Source organism: Miniopterus natalensis, chromosome X (genome assembly GCF_054644295.1).
Source record: "Miniopterus natalensis isolate mMinNat1 chromosome X, mMinNat1.hap1, whole genome shotgun sequence".
In the NCBI taxonomy this organism is placed as follows: domain Eukaryota; kingdom Metazoa; phylum Chordata; class Mammalia; order Chiroptera; family Miniopteridae; genus Miniopterus; species Miniopterus natalensis.
The window spans coordinates 64,368,547-64,390,556 of NC_142103.1; the positions used below are offsets into that span (position 1 = coordinate 64,368,547).

At 44.4% G+C, this 22,010-nt stretch overlaps 3 protein-coding genes across 3 annotated transcripts in view; 1 reads left to right on the forward strand and 2 right to left on the reverse strand.

The window, feature by feature from the left end:
* The window catches only part of TMEM185A (transmembrane protein 185A), a 40,989-nt gene extending 31,672 nt beyond the window's left edge, over window positions 1-9,317 (reverse strand). Inside the window, exon 1 of the mRNA XM_016213934.2 lies at window positions 9,256-9,317. Coding sequence (XP_016069420.1) covers window positions 9,256-9,293 — 38 coding nt within the window. The 5' untranslated portion in view covers window positions 9,294-9,317. The remainder of the gene's footprint in view (window positions 1-9,255) is intronic.
* A 6,101-nt stretch (window positions 9,318-15,418) lies between these two features.
* LOC107537810 (melanoma-associated antigen 10-like) lies at window positions 15,419-16,269 on the reverse strand. Its single transcript, XM_016213927.2, is given in 2 exon segments — window positions 15,419-16,158; window positions 16,161-16,269. Coding segments are annotated over 2 exon segments (750 nt in total). The 5' UTR covers window positions 16,171-16,269.
* A 1,338-nt stretch (window positions 16,270-17,607) lies between these two features.
* Window positions 17,608-18,458, forward strand: LOC107537809 (melanoma-associated antigen 10-like). Its single transcript, XM_016213926.2, is given in 2 exon segments — window positions 17,608-17,716; window positions 17,719-18,458. Coding segments are annotated over 2 exon segments (750 nt in total). The 5' UTR covers window positions 17,608-17,706.
* The last annotated feature ends 3,552 nt before the right edge of the window (window positions 18,459-22,010 follow it).

Sequence of the window (22,010 nt, forward strand, 5' to 3'; positions counted from 1 at the left end):
CCATCATCATCCTGATCCCAAGACCAGATAAAGACACTAGAAAGAAAGAAAATTACAGGCCAATATCTCTGATGAACACAGACGCTAAAATCCTCAATGAAATATTAGCAAACTGGATCCAGTGATACATAAAAAGATCACACACCACAACCATGTTGAATTTATTCCAGGGATGCAAGTCTGGTATAACATCCGCAAATCAATGAATGTGATATATCACATAAACAAAATGAAGGACAAAAATCAGACAATCAGATCAATAGATGCAGAAAAAGCATTCGACAAAATCCAGCACCCGTTTCTGACAAAAACTCTCAGCAAAGTGGGAACAGAGGGATCATACCTCAGCATAATAAAGGCTATGTATGAGAAACCTACGGCCAACACCATATTCAGTGGTCAAAACTAAAACCGTTTCCCTTAAAAACAGGAAGAAGACAGATATCCACTTTCACCACACTTATTCAACATAGTACTGGAAGTCCTTGCCACAGCCATGCGACAGGAAGAAAACATAAGAGGTATCCAAATTGGAAAGTTGGAAAACAAAACTGTCATTATTTGCAGTTGACATATTGTACGTAGAAAACCCTAAAGACTCCATCAAAGTACTACTAGATTTGATAAGCAAATTTGGCAAGGTAACTGGATACAAAATCAACATCCGGAAATTGATGGTATTCTTATACACCAACAATGAACTTTCAGAGAGAGAAACTAAAAAAACAATACCATTCAACACCGCAACTAAAAAAATAGGATACCTAGTAATAAACTTAACCAAGGATGTAAAAGACCTGTACTCAGAAAACTATACAACACTGAAAAAAGAAATACAGGAAGATATAAACAAGTGAAGGAATATACCATGTTCAGGGATTGGAAGAATTAATATCAATACAATGTCCATACTACCCAAAGCAATTTATAGATTCAATGCAAGTCCTAATAAAATACCATCAGCAAATTTCACATACCTAAAACAAACATTTCGAAAATTTAAATAGAACCAAAAAAGACCCTGAATAGCTGCAGCCATCTTGAGAAAAAAGAACAGAGTGGGAGGGATTACATTACCGAATATCAAACTGTACTACAAAGCCATTGTATACAGAACAGCCTGGTAGTGGTACAACAACAGACATATAGACCAATGGAACAGAACAGAGACCCCAGAAATAGACGCAAGCTGTTATGGTCAGTTAATATTTGTTAGAGGGTAGAGCATACAATGGAGAAAAGAGAGCCTCTTTAATAAACGGTGCTGGAAAATTGGACAGGTACATGCAAAAAAAAAAAAAATGAAACTAGACCACCAACTTTCACCATACTAAAAAATAAACTCAAAATGGCTATAAGAATTAAATGTAAGTCACGAAACTATAAAAATCCTGGAAGAAAGCATAGGCAGTAAAGTCACAGACATCTCAGGTAGTGGAATTTTCACTGATACATCTCCTAGGACTAGAGAAACAAAAGAAAAAAGAAACATAATGGACTACATCAAACTATAATGCTTCTGCACAGCAAAAGAAAACAGCCTCAAAATACAAAGGAACTCCAAGGTCTGGGAAAACATATTTGCCATGGATGTACCTGATAAGGTGCTAATTTCCAAAGTGTACAAAGAACTCATACTACTCAGCAAGAGGACGACAAACAACCCAATTAAAAAATTGGCAAAGGACCTGAATACACACTTTTCCTAAGAGGACATATAAATGGCCAAGAGACATGAAAAAATGCTCAAAGTCGTTAATCATCAGAGAGATGCAAATTAAAACCACAATGAGGTATCATTTCACACTTGTCAGAAGGGCTACCATCAACAAATCAACAAATGACAAGTGCTGGCGGGAATGTGGAGAAAGGGGAACCCTAATACACTGCTGGTTGGAATGCAGACTGGTGTAGCCACTATGGAAAATAGTACAGAGGTTCCTCAAAAGATTAAAAATGGAGCTGCCTTTTGACCCAGTGATCCCACTTCTAGGAATATATCCAAGAATCCTGAAACACTAATCAGAAAGAATAATATGCACCCCTACGTTCACAGCAGCACAATTTACAATAGCTAAGATCTGGAAACAGCTCAAGTGCCCATCAGAAGATGAGTGGATAAATAAGCTGTGGAACATTTACAGCATGGAATACTACGCAGCTATAAAGAAAAAGGATCGCATTCCCTTTGGGACGGTATGGATGGACCTGGAGAATATGATGCTAAGCAAAATAATCCAGGTGGAGAAAGACAAACATAACATGATCTCATTTATGTTTGGAATCTAAAGAACTTAATAAACTGATGAACAGAAATGATTCAGTGACATGGAAACATGGATCAGATTGACAAATCTCAGCATGATGGAGGAGGGCAAGTGGGTGGAGGGGGAGAAATTAACCAAAGAATTTACATGGATATATGCATAACCCATGGACACAGACAATAGTGTGGTGAAGGCCTGGGGTGTGGAGTTGGTGGGGGGTGGAGAGGGCAAAGGGACATATGTAATATTTTCAACAATAAAGATAAAGTAAAAAAATAAATAAAGAAAGAAGGCAACGGGACTCTTTTTAGACCATTCAGTATTCTCCATTGAAAGCTGCTGGCACCCTAGCCATTTTTGCTCAGTGGTTAGAGTGTCAGCTCTCGGACTGAAGCGTCCTGCGTTCGATTCCAGCCAAGGGCACGTACCTCAGTTGCAGGCTGGATCCCCGGCCCCACAGGAAGCAACCAATCAATTTGTCTCTCTCACATTGATATTTCTCTCTCTCCCTTCCACTGTCTCTGAAAAGCAATGGAAAAAATATCCTCAGGTGAGGATAAAAAAAAAAGAAAAAAGAAAGTTGCTGGTTTAATTGAAGCAGGCACACATGCACACATGTTACCTACGGTGACACATCCCCGTAGGTGCCTCTCTGTTAACACTTCAGACAACGACCCCAACTGATGATCAACTGACACTGTCCCAAACTGTTAAAGGGACTGCACCTCTCACACTAAGCAGAGCCTTATTGACAAAATTTAATGTGTTTTAGTGGCAATTTTAACTGTTTTTTATTAAGATAAAAATGTTTAAGAGCATCTAACCAATAGATATAAGGAAGCACAAAAGCCAAATAAAAACAAATCATTTTTTAAAAATATATCTTTATTGATTTCAGAGAGAGGAAAGGAGAGGGAGAGAGAGAGATAGAAACATCAATGATGAGAGAGTCATTGATCAAGCCCGCAACCCGGGCATGTGCCCTGACCGGGAATCGAACCCTGATCGCCTGGATCCTAGGTCGACGCTCAACCACTGAGCCACACCCGGCCAGGAAAAAAACAAATCATTTTTAAAGAGGAGTATAAAGAGCCCAGGCTGGCACAAAACTGTGCAGTCGTGGTTAGATCACTCTCGACCTAAGCCTGTCTCCTCATCAGGTTGCTCATATATCAATATATTAAGAAAAGGAAAGTGAAAGCCCTGTGCCAATAATCAATTTTACCTAGTTTCGTTGCTACTACTATTATGAAAGAGAACAGTTATAACAATCTCATTTAGTAATCATTTTTCTCACTATTAGGTCTTAGTATAACCAAGAGACTTTTCTCCCTATTGGGACACAGTACAAATCATCAGTTATCTCCATAGTTCAAGTCAAGGCTTTCATTTTAAATTCTATTCACCTTTTACGGATATGGACTATATAATCAGTCAAGGCAATTAGAAACTCCAAGCTCAATATTGGCAAACTTAATCCCAGGAGTCCCAGGAAACTATCTAAAACACCTCCAACCCACTCTCTCTCCCCTGCAACAAAGTCTCCAGTGGTACATGTCTATTTATACTCAACATTACTTATCAGCATGTTTATTGAATGCCTCAACATCTTGGCCTTCAAAGAACTCACAGCCAAGAAAAATATGTGTGTAATTGCCAAGTAATGAGAAAAATGTTTTTAAAACCAGAAATTATGCATTCAAATGAGACTTGTCTCCTTTAAACAGTTCCCCTGGGAGGCAATGCACTAATTCCACTTCATTGCTTAAACCATCTTTAGAGCTTGCCTCCTGGAATCACTTGAGAGCATGCAGTCTGTTCTTCTGAATATCTTCAATGCTGTCAAAACTTCACCAAGAGGGCATTCAATTTTTAGAAACAGCCAAAAGTCAGTCAGAATCAAGTTTAGTGAATAAGATATGTGATGAAACTAGGTGGCATTATTTGGGTTCAAAATGATATATGATTATAGAACAACAAAACTTATTTCCTTATATGATTTGTAATCTGACTCCAAAGGAAATTTCAGATATGCAAAAAGGAATGTGAGCAATGGAATATATATATATATGTGTATATATATATATATATATATATATGTGTGTATATATATGTATACATATATATACACATATATATACACACATACACATATATACACACATGCACACACACACACATACATACAGGGTGGGGCAAAAGTAAGTTTACAGTTGTGAGGATGTAAAAAAAAATTCATTCTTATATTATTTATTATCAATCCCATGCCTTTGCATACTTTGTGCCTCTGAAATCAAAGTTAAAAATGTTTCTAAAAATATTAATTATTGTATTATTTCCCATATGAACAACTGTAAACCTACTTTTGCCCCACTCTGTATATATTTCTCTTTTCCCTACATAACTTCTTTGAAGGATAATATACATTTGGATGTGTAAACTCTGAATAAGGTTCCCTTTGTTTAATCACTTACAACTCATAAATAGAAGGCTCCTTAGTATATTGGACATACTATGTCATGGGGTGGGGGTGGGGCCTGTCACTAAATTAGAGAGATAGCATGACATTCAGGAAAGAGCACAGGCTTCAGGAGACCTACTTGTTTTAGAATCCTGACTTGGCCCCTTCCTGCCTGTGTGACTTTATGGAAGTCACAAGCTCTCTAAGACTGCAAAATAAGGCTAATATCTAACTTGCAGGGCTGTTGTAAAGATTTGAGATAATAGACACAAAGTACTGACATTGTGCCTGGCATGTGATAGGTGCCCCATAAGTCACAGCTATTATTAATAACCTCAGTATAATCAAGGGACTTCTTACTATAGATGCTTTGAGATGGCAGAATGACAGGTAAACAGACATTTGGGGGGCAAGTAGCTCATTAACAGTACCAACATACACTCAGTGCTGTAGTTTCTAAAATAATATGTTAAGTAATTGTTAACACTACATACAGTATTTTTAAATTACATGACATGTGTCACCAGCAGTGTTCCCAGCACACTGACCTTTCACCACTGTCTGAACATACCACACCCTCCCTTTGCATACTTTGTGTCTTTCCTTGCTCTCTGGGCTGACAAAACCTTACAATTATAACCTTCAAGACCAAGCTGTGGAACTTTCCCTGCCTGCTCTAGACAGAATTAGTGGCTCTGCCTCCTGCATTTCCACAGCATTTGGTTCCTGCCTGTGGAATACCTCATCCTGTGTTGAACTGTAATTTCTCTTTCCATTTCTGTTTCTTCAGCTGGGCTTGAACATGGAGAGGGACTATATCCCATTTGTTTCTGTACTTAGAGCACATAGCACATCTCTTGGCACACAGTAGGAACTCGGGAGATATTTGAGTAATGAATGTTTTAAATATAAGTAGTTTACAGACTGTTAAAGGCAAGGTAGCTGCCTTTTGTTAATAATTGCAGCAATCACATTTCATTTTTTCCTGACTTCAAATAAGAGACAAGATAAGTTAGACTCCAGAATAACTTTAGAAGTTGTAGCACATGGAAGTTTCTAAACACTACCAACCTCCTCAGTACTCCATGCCCATTGGAAGGAATCCCTAGGGCAGGGTTCCTCAGCCTTTTTCTCAGTCCAGCACACCTGTAGGATACACCACACTCCGTCAGGAGCACACTGCAGGCTACTCAGAAGGCCTAGCAGAGTCCTCACAGCTTTCAAGCACTGCTTGGCTACCAGGGCTGAAAGTCCTTCCCTGAGCCAGCAACTCCACCAAGATAGCAGAAAATCCCAATGTTCCATGGGGAGGGCAGGGTACCAGCTTAATGCCACCTACGCCCAGATCTCTACCTCCTAGGAACACCTTGGAGTCAGAGTTTGCCAATTCTGTATACTTCTAATAGTTTGCCAATTCAATGAATAGGGCTCCCTAGATGTTAGGAAGCCTGGGGCATGCAAGGAAAGACTTGGTGGGTCCAGTAAATCTGTTTCAGCAAGTCCTAACCTGTGTAATTAAAAAGAAGTTCATGACCAACCAGTTCTATGCCAGATGGAAATAGGGAGAGGGTCAACTGGCAGTCTTATGCAACTGAGTGTTGTGTTGACACTTTTTTCAGAGTGTTGGCAATATAGCAACCGGTTGAGATAGACCAAGATTAAAAGGTCGGAAAGGAGATCTGGAGCCATGGCCCATGAATTGGGACCCACCAAACTATGATAGTGACTATTTCTCTGACACACATAATCCACAAGGCAAAGGCAACCACATTCTACCTTAGTGTCATGGCCTTTCCTGTCTCTGCAGTGGAATGGCTGCATTCTGAAGGATGGAAAAGGATGAGAGGAAAGAGAACCTGGCCACAGACCACCAGAAAAGCAGTGGCTGAAAGAAGCAGCTCTAGATTTCTCTCATAGGCCATGGAGAGTAATTCATTCATTAATTCCACAACTATTTTTTGAGCCAAGTACTATCCCAGGTATACATGGTACCATAATGAACAGAGTCCTGGCCCTGGCCCCATGGAGATTATAGGAGGAAAGTATAGTAGGAGAGCATTTAGTAGGGAAGACAGGCATTAATCAAATAAACATACAGACAAATATAAGGGTACAAATAAGTGCTACAATGGAGGAGAACAGCATGCTACACAGATCATAAAAGCAGGAATCAGTGGACCTGGTTGGGGAAGTCAGAAGAGCTTCCCTTAGCAAGTAACAAGTGACCTGAGATCTCAAGGACAAACAGGAGTTAATTAGGTCAGGAGGATAGGAGAAAAGAGGAGAGGGAAACATTCCCAGCAAAGAGTAGAGCATGTGCCAAAATCCTGAGGTAGGAAGCAGATATTCAACTGACTCTGAATTAGACGCATGGAGCAAGGCAGCAGCAGTAAGATTTGAGGTCCTGGCACAAGATATCTCTTGTCTAAATCCCTCAGTTTGCTTTCCAGCTGTCTGGAGGGTTATCCTCCTCATGGAAAAAGACTAAAGAACAATGTCAAAAACTAGGCATGCCCACAAGACATGACATACCACTAGCTAAAAAAAGTCAGACTTGCCAATGTTCCCTGTCTTAGCAGGTACCACTGTGGGGTAACACCTATCACTCCCACTGATTCAGGAAAATGACACTTTATAAAAATTTCTAAACTTTTCAGGTAGAATTAAAGTATTGATAAATATGTTGATGATCACTATAAATCTATTTAGATATATAATATTTCATTGTAATTTTCATGTACCAATTTTTTGGGGGGGAGGAGAAGCTATAGGAAAAAATTATTAAAGATGTTATCTGTGCAGCACTATTTTGATTTGGCAACCTGACAGCCAGTTAGATCACTCCTTGAAGTTCTTTGTGGCTTCTGAATTATCTATCACCTTACAAAATAGTCCTAGATCTTTCTATTTGTAAAGCACTTTGTAGTCAATCATTAATTTGGCCTCTCTATCTTGCTGAGGGATTATACTCATTCTACAGATAAAATGGACAGATAAATGAGTGGTTCAAGGATGCAAAACAATTCAGATTTGACTTATCTTTCTTATCACCCTCACCAAACAATGCAAACACATAAGGCCTGTCCAACTCCAGCACCAATCTGGCTACCCTGAAAACCAGCCCTAACTCCTACAAGCAGCAGAGGAAGACACTGAAGTTTGTTTTCCATTATCTGCTTTCAACAAGATCCTCTTTGCAGAGTGCCTTCAAGGCCAACATGACCATGACTACACTGATTGGAACATTGGCACTCCAGACCCAAATATGAACTCAGTTGTGCTCAAAGTGGAACAAAATCACCTAGGAAGTCACAATGGCTCATAGCTTAAAATGTCACTGTCTCTCAGGAGACTGCCCTCCCAACACTCTCTCTCTTTCTTCCCCCACCCCCATCTTCCTTTCATCCCCTACAAGTGACCCAGAAGTGGGCTCCACTAGGCTCCCACAGTACAATACTGCACAGTGTTGTAAACCGTCTATTTACATGCCTTTCTCCACCCCCAAACTGGAACCTCTTAGCATCTGAAGCACCTGGCATAAAACCTAGCATACAACAGGTTTATTGAATGTATGGCAAATAAGGAAAATACATACACCCTTCATAGAGTAGTGGGCTTAAGAGATCAGTTAGGCCAACTCCTTATTTTTCAGATGAACAGAGAATAACCTAATTATATATGGCCTGGTCTCCAATCCAGGTCTGCTGGCCTGGTTTAGTTCCCTAATATTTCATAAGTGTTAATTTGTGAGACACAGTGGGAGGTGCTGAAGATAGTGAGATGAGCAAGAGATAGTCTCTGCTTCAGGGGGCTCATAACTTGGCCGAGGGAACAGTTACAGAACATTTGGGCAAGTGCAAGGACAGATGCTTGATTCCTTAGCCAGCGTTCTCTCCACACTGTCCACTGATATTCCCCCACTGGGATACAGGACAGCAATATCTACTTCCTGCAAAAAAACTTACAGTGAACATATGAGAAAACGCGGATGGAAAACTGTCAGGTTCACCCCCAAAGGCATTACGTAAGGTATAGCCATACTCTGACAGTAACTCCAAGGATTCAACGTTTCAGATATCGGCCCAACAAAGAAGCAAACAAGGGAGGAATGGGCTTACCTCTACAGGAAAATCTCAAGGACCTGAGAAGACCTGGGGGTAGGGGTGTGTGGGGAAGTGAAATGGCCCTGGCGCGGGGAATGGGGGGCAGGCAGCGGGGTGCAAGAAGCTGGAACGGAGAGGGGGAAGTTGGGACAGCAACGAGGGAGGACATGATGAGAAGAACGGAATTCCCTCTGGGCTGGGCGGAGGCCCTGGCCAGGTGACTCTAGACTGTGCCGTGGGCCAGGAGGACTGAAGGCACCAGGCGCGGGAGGAGGAAGCGGGCCTGTACCTAGACCAACAGTTTTCCCAGTCTCTCACACCCGCAGGGAAGCTCAGGCAGGCGCCCGGGGCTGCAGGTGCCTGGCCATCCACTGCAGCATAGAGCCCTATGCGCCTCCCTAGAGCCCCGCCTGCAGCGCCTCACCTCGGGTTGAAGTCCTGGAAGAGGCCCCTCAGGTTCATGGCGGAGAATTTCACCGCGGCGGCTCTCTCCCCCCCACCCCCCCACCCCGCGCAGCCTGCGCGTTACAACGGGTTCCTGGTGCCCATGCCAGTTGCGTCCCCGCTGCTGCTGCCGCCGCCACCCAGAGAAACTTGAGCCACCACCTCCTGCCCCTCCTTCCGGGCTGCCGTACAGAACTCGCGCATGCGCCCTAGGCCGTGCCTGCCGGCCCTGGGAAGCGCCGGTGACTGAGGGCTATGCCAAGCCTCAGCCCACTCTCCTCGAAGTGGGCTGAGGAGACTGTGGGATCTAGAGGCAGATTGAGACCACGGTCCTGAGGAAGGGGCAGAGAGCCTAGCGAGGACGCTGACTAGGTGCAGGCTTGCGGGAAAGGAGGAGGTAGTCTAGGGAGCCTGGAGTGAAGTCTTCCAGGACACATGTCACTTTGGCCCATGCTGCCTTCTAGACATTTCCCTTAGTGAGTACTAAGCCTCCTGGGGGAAGGGAGGTAGTGATCAAGGGTGACACCTTGCATTTTGGCGATCTTATCTCAGGCTTCACCTGTCAGATGTGTCAGTGATTCCAGCCGGCTTCTCAGCTTTCCTCCCAAGGCCCAGTTCAGCTCAAGGAGATATGCTGTCTGACCCAAACTCATTTACCCTGCACCAAAGCCATCTTCCCTCCCCAAGGCCTACCCCTCCTGGGTTGCCTCTCTGGCAGCAGACCTGTTCACGAGTTGGGGTGGGTGATGCCCAAACTGGAAATCTTGGAATTATCCTTGCTTTGCTAACCTAATTCAGAGACTCATTGGCTCCTGCTTAGATTTTTTGGTCACCTCACATCTGGCCTCTTCCACCACTCCAGACCATCGTATTTAAACTCCCAGGTTCATCTTCATTGGACAAGTCAACATCTTTGAGCCTCAATTTACCTCCTCTGCAGAGATGATAAAACCTACATTCTAAACGTGTTGGGAAGATTTCATGACATAGCTTTCATATCATACTGCCTGATACACACTTGGTGCTCAAAGATTGCTGTTGCTTTCTGGTGCTCTTACAGTTGCCTACCTCTTCAAGGAGTCTATTTACTTTTGGAATTGGAGAGCAGGACAAGCTCACAGCAAGTGACTTAGTCTACCTTCTTCACCCCCTTCCGGATGATTTAAGAGTTTGCCATGAACACAATATCTTAAACATTAGTTTGGTATCATGGGTAATAGTTGTTACAATACTAGAGTTTCATGAATGGCAATTTTATGCAGGTTAGACCTAGGAGCAGCTTGAGATGATCACAATTATGATAATCATACTTTGCCATGATGTATCACATTCTTTTTCTGAGAACTTGAAAACATTTCACAAGTAGTGAACCCACTGAAAAATGGATACTATTATATGAGCTGGTTTTAAGGGTGAGTAACCTGAATCAAGTTTATCAGCTGCTGAAGCACCTTGTCCAAAGTTTTTGGTCCACTTCCCCTGCCCAGTCTTCACATGGAGTCAAGTGTCTACCCCTGAGGAGGTTTCCAATGAACATTTAAATATAGGAGAGAATGCTGAGGCACAGAGAAGCTTGTAGAATGTGCCCTGAGCCACCCAGCTAGGTAAGGGTGTAGGAGCAAATATGCAACTTGGGGTCTGGTTGAACCTGCAACCCACATGCTGCTAGAAAGAGGTACTTGACAGTGGCCAGATTGGCCAGCACCATCTTAATTACTGTTGGACTCACTCCAAAAAGGCATTAAGGAGTAAAATTGTTTGTCCGTTAAGACACTTGAATAACGGGAATTATTGCCCTTTCAAGAGTTTCACAGAGACCAGGCAGACTCTCAGTGCCCAGGGCCTCAAGGGCAGGTACTACTTTGGTGAGGTCCCAAGGAGTCCCAGAGTTGAACCCACGGATCTGCAGGACCACAGTCAGTCCAGAGATGAAGAAGTTGGGGCGTACTGTTTAGCTTAGGGAATAGGACACGAATACACAGCAAATTGCCAATGTATTCTTTTGCTCTGACAAACCAAATTGCCAAGGGGAGCATATAGGGCTGTCCATGAGGATATATTAAAAGAATAAGACTATACCAAGGTCTCACATCCCCAGTATTCCAGAAGTATATGTACCTGCACTGCTTCAAATTCGCTGCTCTCATGGAAAGCAAAGTTGTCCTACAGCAAGCTTCCCTGGGCAGGCTGGACATCAGGCACATGGCAGGCCAAGAGTTTCCTGCAGAGCTCCCACAGGGCCGGTACTCTCATGCATCCACACTGAGGTCTCTATGGGGCCCTTTTGGATAGACCCTCTGGGTGCTGAGCAAACATGGCTTTGCCCCTGATTCTATCTTGTGGATGTCCACTGACATCACATCTTATATCCAGCCACCAGCCCACCCCTATCCCTATGCCCACCGCTAGCTCAGGGGCCCAAAACAGGCTGAGACCTGGGAGTAATTACCTGCTAACCAAGGTTTAAGAACAGCTGCCAGGCATAGTTTCCACAGAGGAGGGTAGGTGAGAGCCAGGCAGTAGGTCAGCCCCTTGCCCAGGAGGCTGGAGTTCAGAGCAGACTATACCCTAGTTGGGAAACGGCAGCTTCTCAAGGGAGCAGGACCATGACTGAGACCTGTCACACCAGTCACTCATGGAGTAGGCTCAGGGCATCTAGAGAATGTGAGAATATTCCTGCTGATGGGTAGTAGAGCTCCTGTGTGCTCTGCCCCACCTTGATCAGGACTGGCTAGACACTTGGGTGGTGTGCACTTGTACAGAGCTTCTATACAGTATGCTGCACTCTGAAAAAGCCTTCCTGAAGGGCCTGGAGGATGCTTGGGACATCCCACTTGCTACTACCCTCAAGTTCATAACCTCCCTGGGCAAACAGTGTCCAACACCAGTCAGTTTCTTCCAAGAAAGAACACTCAAAGTCTCTGCTTCAGTTCTGCAGTGCCCCACAAGGTTCTGGTCCTGTGACTTCTCCCAAGGGCACTCATTTTCAGGATGTTCTCCAGGACTGAAGCTCATCTCCTGCTGCATCTGCCATGAAGATCCTCCGCAGGCCATCCCAGGGCAATTCAGGTGGGATCTGGCAGGTCTCCTCCCTACAACTCTTCAGGAACTGCTGAACCTCTTCACAGCTTGCACCTTGGGACCCCAAAGCCTGCATCTATCCAGGTCTTTTTTGAATCCTCACTTGACTCTGGGGATGTCTGGGGCCTAGGGGAGCATCCTGGTGACTACTCCTGCCATCTGCTAAACCTTTCATCTGCCCAAATTGCCTGTTTGGAACACCAAGGTACCAGCTGGTTTTGTGGGTGACTGACAAGGCACCCCTTCCGCCCTCTGTGCCTCAGCCTCAGATAACAACACCCCATAATCACCTGAACAAGGCCATCACTTTAATCAAGCATTTGGGAATTACAAAGGGAATTATTTGAAAATATTTTTTAGTCACAGTGATTAGTCACATGTTCTCAAGGCAATAATTATTATTTATCAATCACTAAGGGACTCATGAAGAAAATACATCACTTCCTTCCAGCTTTGCCTGAACCACACTGTGCTAAAAGTAGATGCTCTTCTGAGGGCTGTCATGTGAAGATAATTGTACATGTACATCATAAATGGGGACTGAGCGGTTGTCTGTGGGGACACAGGCAGAGCAAAGCCCCAAGCTGTGCAAACTGGGGCGAGGGTGGAGAGAAAATGGGTTGTGTGGGCAGCAGTGGAGATGGGGGCAATGGGCTGGGCCCCAGAAGGAGGACACCACCATTCCAACAGGGCCAGCTGGCTGCTGGCTTCCTTATCATGACTAATTACAGCACTGAGGGGAATGATGGGAACAGCTCAGGGGCTTAGGGGTGCAGGAGGAATGAAGGAATTGCTGCAGCCAGCTTCCAGTGGGCCAGCTCCTCTTTTGAACACCCTCACCCTTGCCCAAGGCCTTAAAGGCACACAATCTGGCATCTCATGTCTCAGGGGAAATGTACATGACTTAAGTCCTTGGGTGAGCAAACAGAGTGCTTTGTGTCTGCATTCTCAGAGCTTGAGAATGAATCCACGGACCCTGTGCAGCCTTCTATAGAAATGGCTGTGACAAGCAGTGCTTCTGCTCAACATTCAGTGGCAAAGGGTCATCATGCAATACTCCCTAAGTACAAGAGGACTTGCAATGTCCCCATTCATTCAGGGAAGGGGAAGACAAGGTGAAGATGAACACTTGACATCTCTCAATCGACAGCTGCATAGTAGAAGCTCCAAAATGCTGTAATCTGTTGTGACAAAATTCCCTGCCTTTCTGGGAGGACTTTCCAAGAAAATCATCTCCCTAGAATTTCTCCACCTTTTCCCAGTGCCCCATACTGTGTAGCAGGCATTTCAAATCCAAACTCACATCTAATTTTCAAAATATTCTATACATTTCAGAAGAAGGCATCACACTCTTCACTCCAGGGCACATTTCTGCACTTACCATGGCACTAGTCCCTCAAAACTCATGGGGCTGTGAATTTTCTCCTTGCTTCCCATGCAAGGTCACAATATTCACCTGTGAGTCCTGGCTGCCTTCCACATTTCTGAGCATGCATGAACAAGGAAACTGGTGTATATTGGGCCTACGGTAGTTAGTAGTTATTTCTGGTATAATTTTGACCCCAGGCCCTACCATTCTCTCCTCTGAAAATGTGTTTCTCTGATCAAAGATCTTGAAGCTCAATTGGGAACTAAATAGGAAATCAGCCCAAATATCTGCTTGGTGAAATTCCCTCCTAGAAGACAGATTATTCTTCTTGGGTGTGGACTATGAACAACAGGATGCAACTTACCTAAAGCCCCCAGAATTTGAGTCCAAGAACAACTGCATTCCTCTTTGCAGCTATCCTTCCATTAAAACCACATATTGTCCTTCATTTCATCTCACTAATATCTAGTGCTTGTTTACAGTTGGCCAAGGTAAACTAAAGGTAACTAATAAATTGTCAATTCAATGGAGTTAGCCATGGCTTTCCCAGGCCAGGGAGAAGAGTGCCTGTCCAGTAACTTAGGGGCATTGTTTCAAGGAGCAAAACCCTTATTTCTCAGGAAACTCTTGCCGATAATGGGGATAAAACACCTATCACTTCACTGTCTTATCCTGCAATGTGACTGAAGCACAGGACAGACACCTTCTCTTCCTTACTGGAGTGGACTTTTCTCTCTGGTTTATCCATGATGCAAAATGAACTTCAGAGCAATTCTCGATTTCAGACATTCACTTGCAAGATGCACCATCTGCAAAGTCGGGCCACTGATACCACCCAGCTTCACTGCAATCAACCCCCAAAGAAGGAATCACAGTTTCCCAAAACCCCAAACCTCCCTGGCTCAGATCATGTACATTTGACTGCGCCCCTGGAGCTCCAACCCCCCTTCTTTTACTTGTTCTGTAGGACTTAGGGGACACCTCAACACCTTCTTTATATGAATGTGGCTCCCACACTGTCATTCTGTGGGTGGGTACATCCTGCTTATGTTAGTGTCCACGCTACTAACACAGGGCCTTCCAGAGGAAAGAGGCTCAGTGAATGTCTAGGGAATAAATGAACCACTGAGCAGGGGTCATCTTTATTCAGATGAAATGCCTCCACTTTCTTGAATGAACCAAGCAAATCCAAGGATACTTACATAATTTATCTCATAGAATGACAGACGAGAAGGGATGTTTCTTGACCCCATTGATTGTACTGCTGAGTTCTTTCACATTTCCAAGGAAATCCTGTCCTAATGCCATGTTATCTAGTTCAGAATCACAAACCAAGCTGAAAGATGTCCCAATTTCTTTCACACAGTAGCAAAACTCTTACTCTTGACCCGGGTAATGCAAATACATGTATGCTCAATGTCATTCTCAAACTTAGATGCTGAGGCTTATGAAAACTTCTATGAAAAGGAACAGCATTTGAAAAATTCCTACAGAAAACAAGAATAAATTTCCAAATCATCACAGAAGCCCAAAGATGCAGCAGCCCGTGTTCCCCCAACTCACCCTGGGCCTCACTATCTGGAACACTGTCTGCTCTCTCCTCAAACACAGAGTGGAAAATGGGCCTCACTTCATGCCCAGCAAATGAAGCTGATGAACATGAGCCTGAAATGTGCCTGGATGCAACTATGGCTCAGGCATAGTGGTCCTCATTGCACTCAGGCCCTTCAGGCAAGGATGGGAGGAACCTGGGATCCCTGTCATTAACCTGAAGCAAAAACTTGAGGTCTTTCAACATGGTGGTCTCGGCGTGGCCCCTGGGACCCCACAGGAACTCATAAAATGCAAGATCACTATTGGGCACCTGCCCATACACCAGGTACTGTTCCTGCACCCAAACTTTAGTGGTGAGCTCCCTGGGCTCCCCGTAGAACCAATCCTCCTTCCTGTCATGCATCCCTATGACATTCAGTGCTCGCCAGACTTTCTCTTCAAGGGCACAATCACCCTTTGCAGCAATCACCCACAGAAGTGTGACCAGGGGGCCAGTGTTGGGAAATCTGTGCCCATCACTCACTATCCCATCATAGGTGAGGCCCAAGGATGTAGGTGGGGTGGTGACCAGGACATAGGTGTGGTCACTGGGGTCTACTTCGTTCACATCAATGCTAAGGAGGACTTGCATGCACTCAGAGGCTGCGCTGAAGATCTTAGGGAAGTGGTCCTGGTACCCTTTGATGATGCTACTCAGCATTTCTGCCTTTGTGGTTGGCTCCCTGGCGCAATACTTCAGGAGCAGGAACTCCACCATTTCTGTCATCTTCAAATGCAGAGCTTTTCTGAGCAAGGAATGGGCATCACCTTCCAGGACCCCCTGAGTTCTTGGCCCTTCCTCATGTTGGCTGCTGGAGCCCTCATCTTCAGATTGGCTCCAGTGGCTGCCATGGCATGGGGTGGGGGGCAGGTACCTTGAGAGCTCTGGGGGGGATTTGGTGTCTCAGCAACAGACACCTCCTCTAAGCTGTCTAAAAACAGGACTGAGAGGGAGGAAGATACAGAGGAGAAAAGAAGCCAGCCTCCTCCTCCTCCTGCATAACCCAGAACAGTTCTGCCTCTACCAGGTGCTGGTTCTCCATTGGTTCCTGATGGTCTTCCCCAGGCTTGCAGAGCTCACTCATCTGATCTCGAGGCCTGATGACTTGTGGGCAATGGGGACCCAGGGCCAGGGGGAGATGGGGAGTGTGAGGGGCCTCAGCTCGGAAATGCACCCTAGGCGGCTCTCACAAAGGCGACTTACAGGTCTTCCCCTTAGGGGTGCTCTCAGACCTCACAGGGGTCACTCCTGATCAGCCTGTCTGCTAGGAACCTGAAGTAGGAAGTGACATGAACGCTCAAGGTGCAGAAGGCACAGCCCAAGGTTCTGCCTTTTGCTGGCCTGAGGATAAACTCTCAGCAAATGAAGCTGATGAACATGAGCCAGGATAGATGGACCCAAAACTTTGGTCACTTCTTCTTGATCCCCTGGGAGGCTTTGGGCACGTGTGACCAGATATGGAGCCCCCTCACTTTCCTCTCTTCAGTGTCAGGGGTGTGTAGTCTTGTTCTGAGAGTTTATCCTCAGGCCAGCAAAAGGCAGGTGAGGGGCCAGGCCCTGGCAGGGGACAGGTGAAGACCCTGAGTGAGCAAGGGGAGGGGGCACCTCACACTCACAACAGAGGGGACCTCACAGAGTCCCACCCCTGCTGTCAACACTGTGGTCCCAGGGCAGTGCTTGCTGTTTGCATGCTGAGGTGCCCCTTCGTTTCCTCTAGCAGGAGCTCCGCATTCCAAGAGGTGAAGGCCTTGGTCTGAGCTACATATTCTCAGGTCACAGAGCAGCGGAAGGCCAGGAGTGCCAGGAGTTAAGGTGAAGTGCCCACCGTGAATATGTACCCAGAGTCTACCCCACCGAGGTCAAAGGGGACCCCACATTGCCCAACACCTCCACACCCTACCATCAGCCATGGAACCTTGGGCTGTGCCTTCTGCACCTTGAACGTTCATGTCACTTCCTACTTCAGGTTCCTAGCAGACAGACTGATCAGGAGTGACCCCTGTGAGGTCTGAGAGCACCCCTAAGGGGAAGACCTGTAAGTCGCCTTTGTGAGAGCCGCCTAGGGTGCATTTCCGAGCTGAGGCCCCTCACACTCCCCATCTCCCCCTGGCCCTGGGTCCCCATTGCCCACAAGTCATCAGGCCTCGAGATCAGATGAGTGAGCTCTGCAAGCCTGAGGAAGACCATCAGGAACCAATGGAGAACCAGCACCTGGTAGAGGCAGAACTGTTCTGGGTTATGCAGGAGGAGGAGGAGGCTGGCTTCTTTTCTCCTCTGTATCTTCCTCCCTCTCAGTCCTGTTTTTAGACAGCTTAGAGGAGGTGTCTGTTGCTGAGACACCAAATCCCCCCCAGAGCTCTCAAGGTACCTGCCCCCCACCCCATGCCATGGCAGCCACTGGAGCCAATCTGAAGATGAGGGCTCCAGCAGCCAACATGAGGAAGGGCCAAGAACTCAGGGGGTCCTGGAAGGTGATGCCCATTCCTTGCTCAGAAAAGCTCTGCATTTGAAGATGACAGAAATGGTGGAGTTCCTGCTCCTGAAGTATTGCGCCAGGGAGCCAACCACAAAGGCAGAAATGCTGAGTAGCATCATCAAAGGGTACCAGGACCACTTCCCTAAGATCTTCAGCGCAGCCTCTGAGTGCATGCAAGTCCTCCTTAGCATTGATGTGAACGAAGTAGACCCTAGTGACCACACCTATGTCCTGGTCACCACCCCACCTACATCCTTGGGCCTCACCTATGATGGGATAGTGAGCGATGGGCACAGATTTCCCAACACTGGCCCCCTGGTCACACTTCTGTGGGTGATTGCTGCAAAGGGTGATTGTGCCCTTGAAGAGAAAGTCTGGCGAGCACTGAATGTCATAGGGATGCATGACAGGAAGGAGGATTGGTTCTACGGGGAGCCCAGGGAGCTCACCACCAAAGTTTGGGTGCAGGAACAGTACCTGGTGTATGGGCAGGTGCCCAATAGTGATCTTGCATTTTATGAGTTCCTGTGGGGTCCCAGGGGCCACGCCGAGACCACCATGTTGAAAGACCTCAAGTTTTTGCTTCAGGTTAATGACAGGGATCCCAGGTTCCTCCCATCCTTGCCTGAAGGGCCTGAGTGCAATGAGGACCACTATGCCTGAGCCATAGTTGCATCCAGGCACATTTCAGGCTCATGTTCATCAGCTTCATTTGCTGGGCATGAAGTGAGGCCCATTTTCCACTCTGTGTTTGAGGAGAGAGCAGACAGTGTTCCAGATAGTGAGGCCCAGGGTGAGTTGGGGGAACATGGGCTGCTGCATCTTTGGGCTTCTGTGATGATTTGGAAATTTATTCTTGTTTTCTGTAGGAATTTTTCAAATGCTGTTCCTTTTCATAGAAGTTTTCATAAGCCTCAGCATCTAAGTTTGAGAATGACATTGAGCATACATGTATTTGCATTACCCGGGTCAAGAGTAAGAGTTTTGCTACTGTGTGAAAGAAATTGGGACATCTTTCAGCTTGGTTTGTGATTCTGAACTAGATAACATGGCATTAGGACAGGATTTCCTTGGAAATGTGAAAGAACTCAGCAGTACAATCAATGGGGTCAAGAAACATCCCTTCTCGTCTGTCATTCTATGAGATAAATTATGTAAGTATCCTTGGATTTGCTTGGTTCATTCAAGAAAGTGGAGGCATTTCATCTGAATAAAGATGACCCCTGCTCAGTGGTTCATTTATTCCCTAGACATTCACTGAGCCTCTTTCCTCTGGAAGGCCCTGTGTTAGTAGCGTGGACACTAACATAAGCAGGATGTACCCACCCACAGAATGACAGTGTGGGAGCCACATTCATATAAAGAAGGTGTTGAGGTGTCCCCTAAGTCCTACAGAACAAGTAAAAGAAGGGGGGTTGGAGCTCCAGGGGCGCAGTCAAATGTACATGATCTGAGCCAGGGAGGTTTGGGGTTTTGGGAAACTGTGATTCCTTCTTTGGGGGTTGATTGCAGTGAAGCTGGTGTCAGCAGCATATGGTGTGTCTTGGGTGTGAGAGCAAAGTCTGAAATGGAAAATTGTCCTGAGAAGTTCCCTTTGGATCATGGCTATACCAGAGGGAAATCTCCGCCTGTTTAGGAAGGGTGGTTTCCTGCATGCCGTGTCAGTGCCAGTTGGACAATATGCCCATCATCTTCATGGATTTCTGCAGAAATATGGTTACTGGGCCATGAGTAATATGATCAACACTCTTCTCCTGGCCTGGGAGAGCCAGAGCCCACAACATAATTAGGTTTGAATGTTAATAATCTTGAGTGTAATTTTGCCCATTATTATCAAGGGCCAGGTTTTGGGTAGGGGTGAGATGAATAAAAGCATTTGTTTGCATGAAAGAGTAGCTTTGATGGAGGGAAATAGTTGTTCCTACACTCTTTTTAGATCAGCTTTGTGTTGTGTCCAGCTGGGAAGGCTCCCCTACACCTGAATTTGAGCATACATCTTTGAATTGGGAAGATTTATTGAGTTTTATTTGTGGAACATCCTTTTTGGCCGATTGGGTGTTCTATGTCCTACTGAGCTGCATATTCTCTAATATGACCCGGATAGTAACTAATCATGGTGCCAGAAGAGAGAGTGGAAGGGTCTGAGATCAAAACAATATTAGAAATAACTGCCATTTATCACAGTTCCAATCTACACCAGGCACTGTGTAAGGTGCTTTACAAACACTCCATACATTCCCTGTCTTACAAAGCAAGGCTTATCAAACCCACCTTCACAGAGGAAAAACCTGATGCTCATTGAGCCAGCTAATTTTCCCAGGATCAAATGGCTAGTAAGTGGCAGGGTGGAGACTGGACCCCTTGCCTGAATTTATCTAGAGTCCATTATATTTCCACCCTTCCCAACCCATGGCCCACCTTCTACCTTGCAATTCATTTCTCTTCTCAATACTATGCATGCCATCTCTCAGAAGACAAATAGTAGGATCCTGAGGCCCAGGCAATAAAAGCAGGCCTAAGGAAGGAAGGTGACAATGAGAGTCAAATGCATTTTGGGGATTGTTTGAGGTTTGTTGAGAGCTGACTCTGCTAGGTGCCGGCATTTCTGCCCTGCCCCAGCACTTTCCTGCATTACAGCACCTGTTCTCCCCCTGAGTGCCCTCCTGTCCATCTCTGGAACATTGTTTGCTGACCTGCTCATCACTGCTAACACCTCCTCTGAAGGTGGCCAGAATATCCTACCCTTGTCCTGACACAGAGGCTTCCTAATTCCTGCAGAAGTCTCCTGCTCTTCCATAGCTCACCCTGGATCCTGTCTGAGAGCAACAGACATTTATCATCTATTATCTATCTATCTATATCTATCTATCTATCTATCTATCTATCTATCTATCTATCTATCTATCTATCTATCTATCATCTATCTATCTATCTATCTATCTATCTATCATCTATCTATCATCTATCTATCTATCTATCTATCTATCATCTTCTATCATCTATCATCTATCTATCTATCTATCATCTATCTATCATCTATCTATCATCTATCTATCTATCATCTATCATCTATATCTATCTATCATCATCTATCATCTATCTATCATCTATCTATCTATCTATCTATCTATCTATCTATCTATCTATCTATCTATCATCTATCATCATCTATCTATCATCTATCTATCATCTATCTATCTATCTATCTATCTATCTATCTATCTATCTATCATCTATCTATCTATCATCTGTCATCTATCTATCATCATCTATCTATCATCTATCTATCTATCATCTATCTATCATCATCTATCTATCTATCATCTATCTATCTATCTATCTATCTATCTATCTATCTATCTATCTATCTATCTATCTATCTATCTATCATCTATCTATCATCATCTATCTATCTATCTATCTATCTATCTATCTATCTATCTATCTATCTATCTATCTATCATCTATCTATCTATCTATCATCTATCTATCTATCTATCATCTATCTATCTATCATCTATCTATCTATCTATCTATCTATCATCTATCTATCTATCATCTATCATCTATATCTATCTATCATCATCTATCATCTATCTATCATCTATCTATCTATCTATCTATCTATCTATCTATCTATCTATCATCATCTATCTATCTATCTATCTATCTATCTATCTATCTATCATCTATCTATCTATCTATCTATCTATCTATCTATCTATCTATCTATCATCATCTATCTATCATCATCTATCTATCTATCATCTATCTATCTATCTATCTATCTATCTATCTATCTATCTATCTATCTATCTATCATCTATCTATCTCTATCTATCTATCATCTATCTATCTATCTATCTATCTATCTATCTATCTATCTATCTATCTATCTATCTATCTATCATCTATCTATCTATCTATCTATCATCTATCTATATCTATCTATCATCATCTATCTATCATCTATCTATCTTTCATTTATCTATCTATCATTTATCTATCTGTCATCTATCATCTATCTATCATCTATCATTTTTCTATGAAGATGTAACTGTAAATAGCAATATACTTTTAAATTAAAAAAATTATTGCTGACATTATTACAGATGTCCCCATTTTCCCCTCTTTTGCCCCTCTCCGCCCAGCATCCACCCCCCTTCCCTCTGGCCATCACCACATTGTTGTCTGTGTCCATGGATTATGCATATA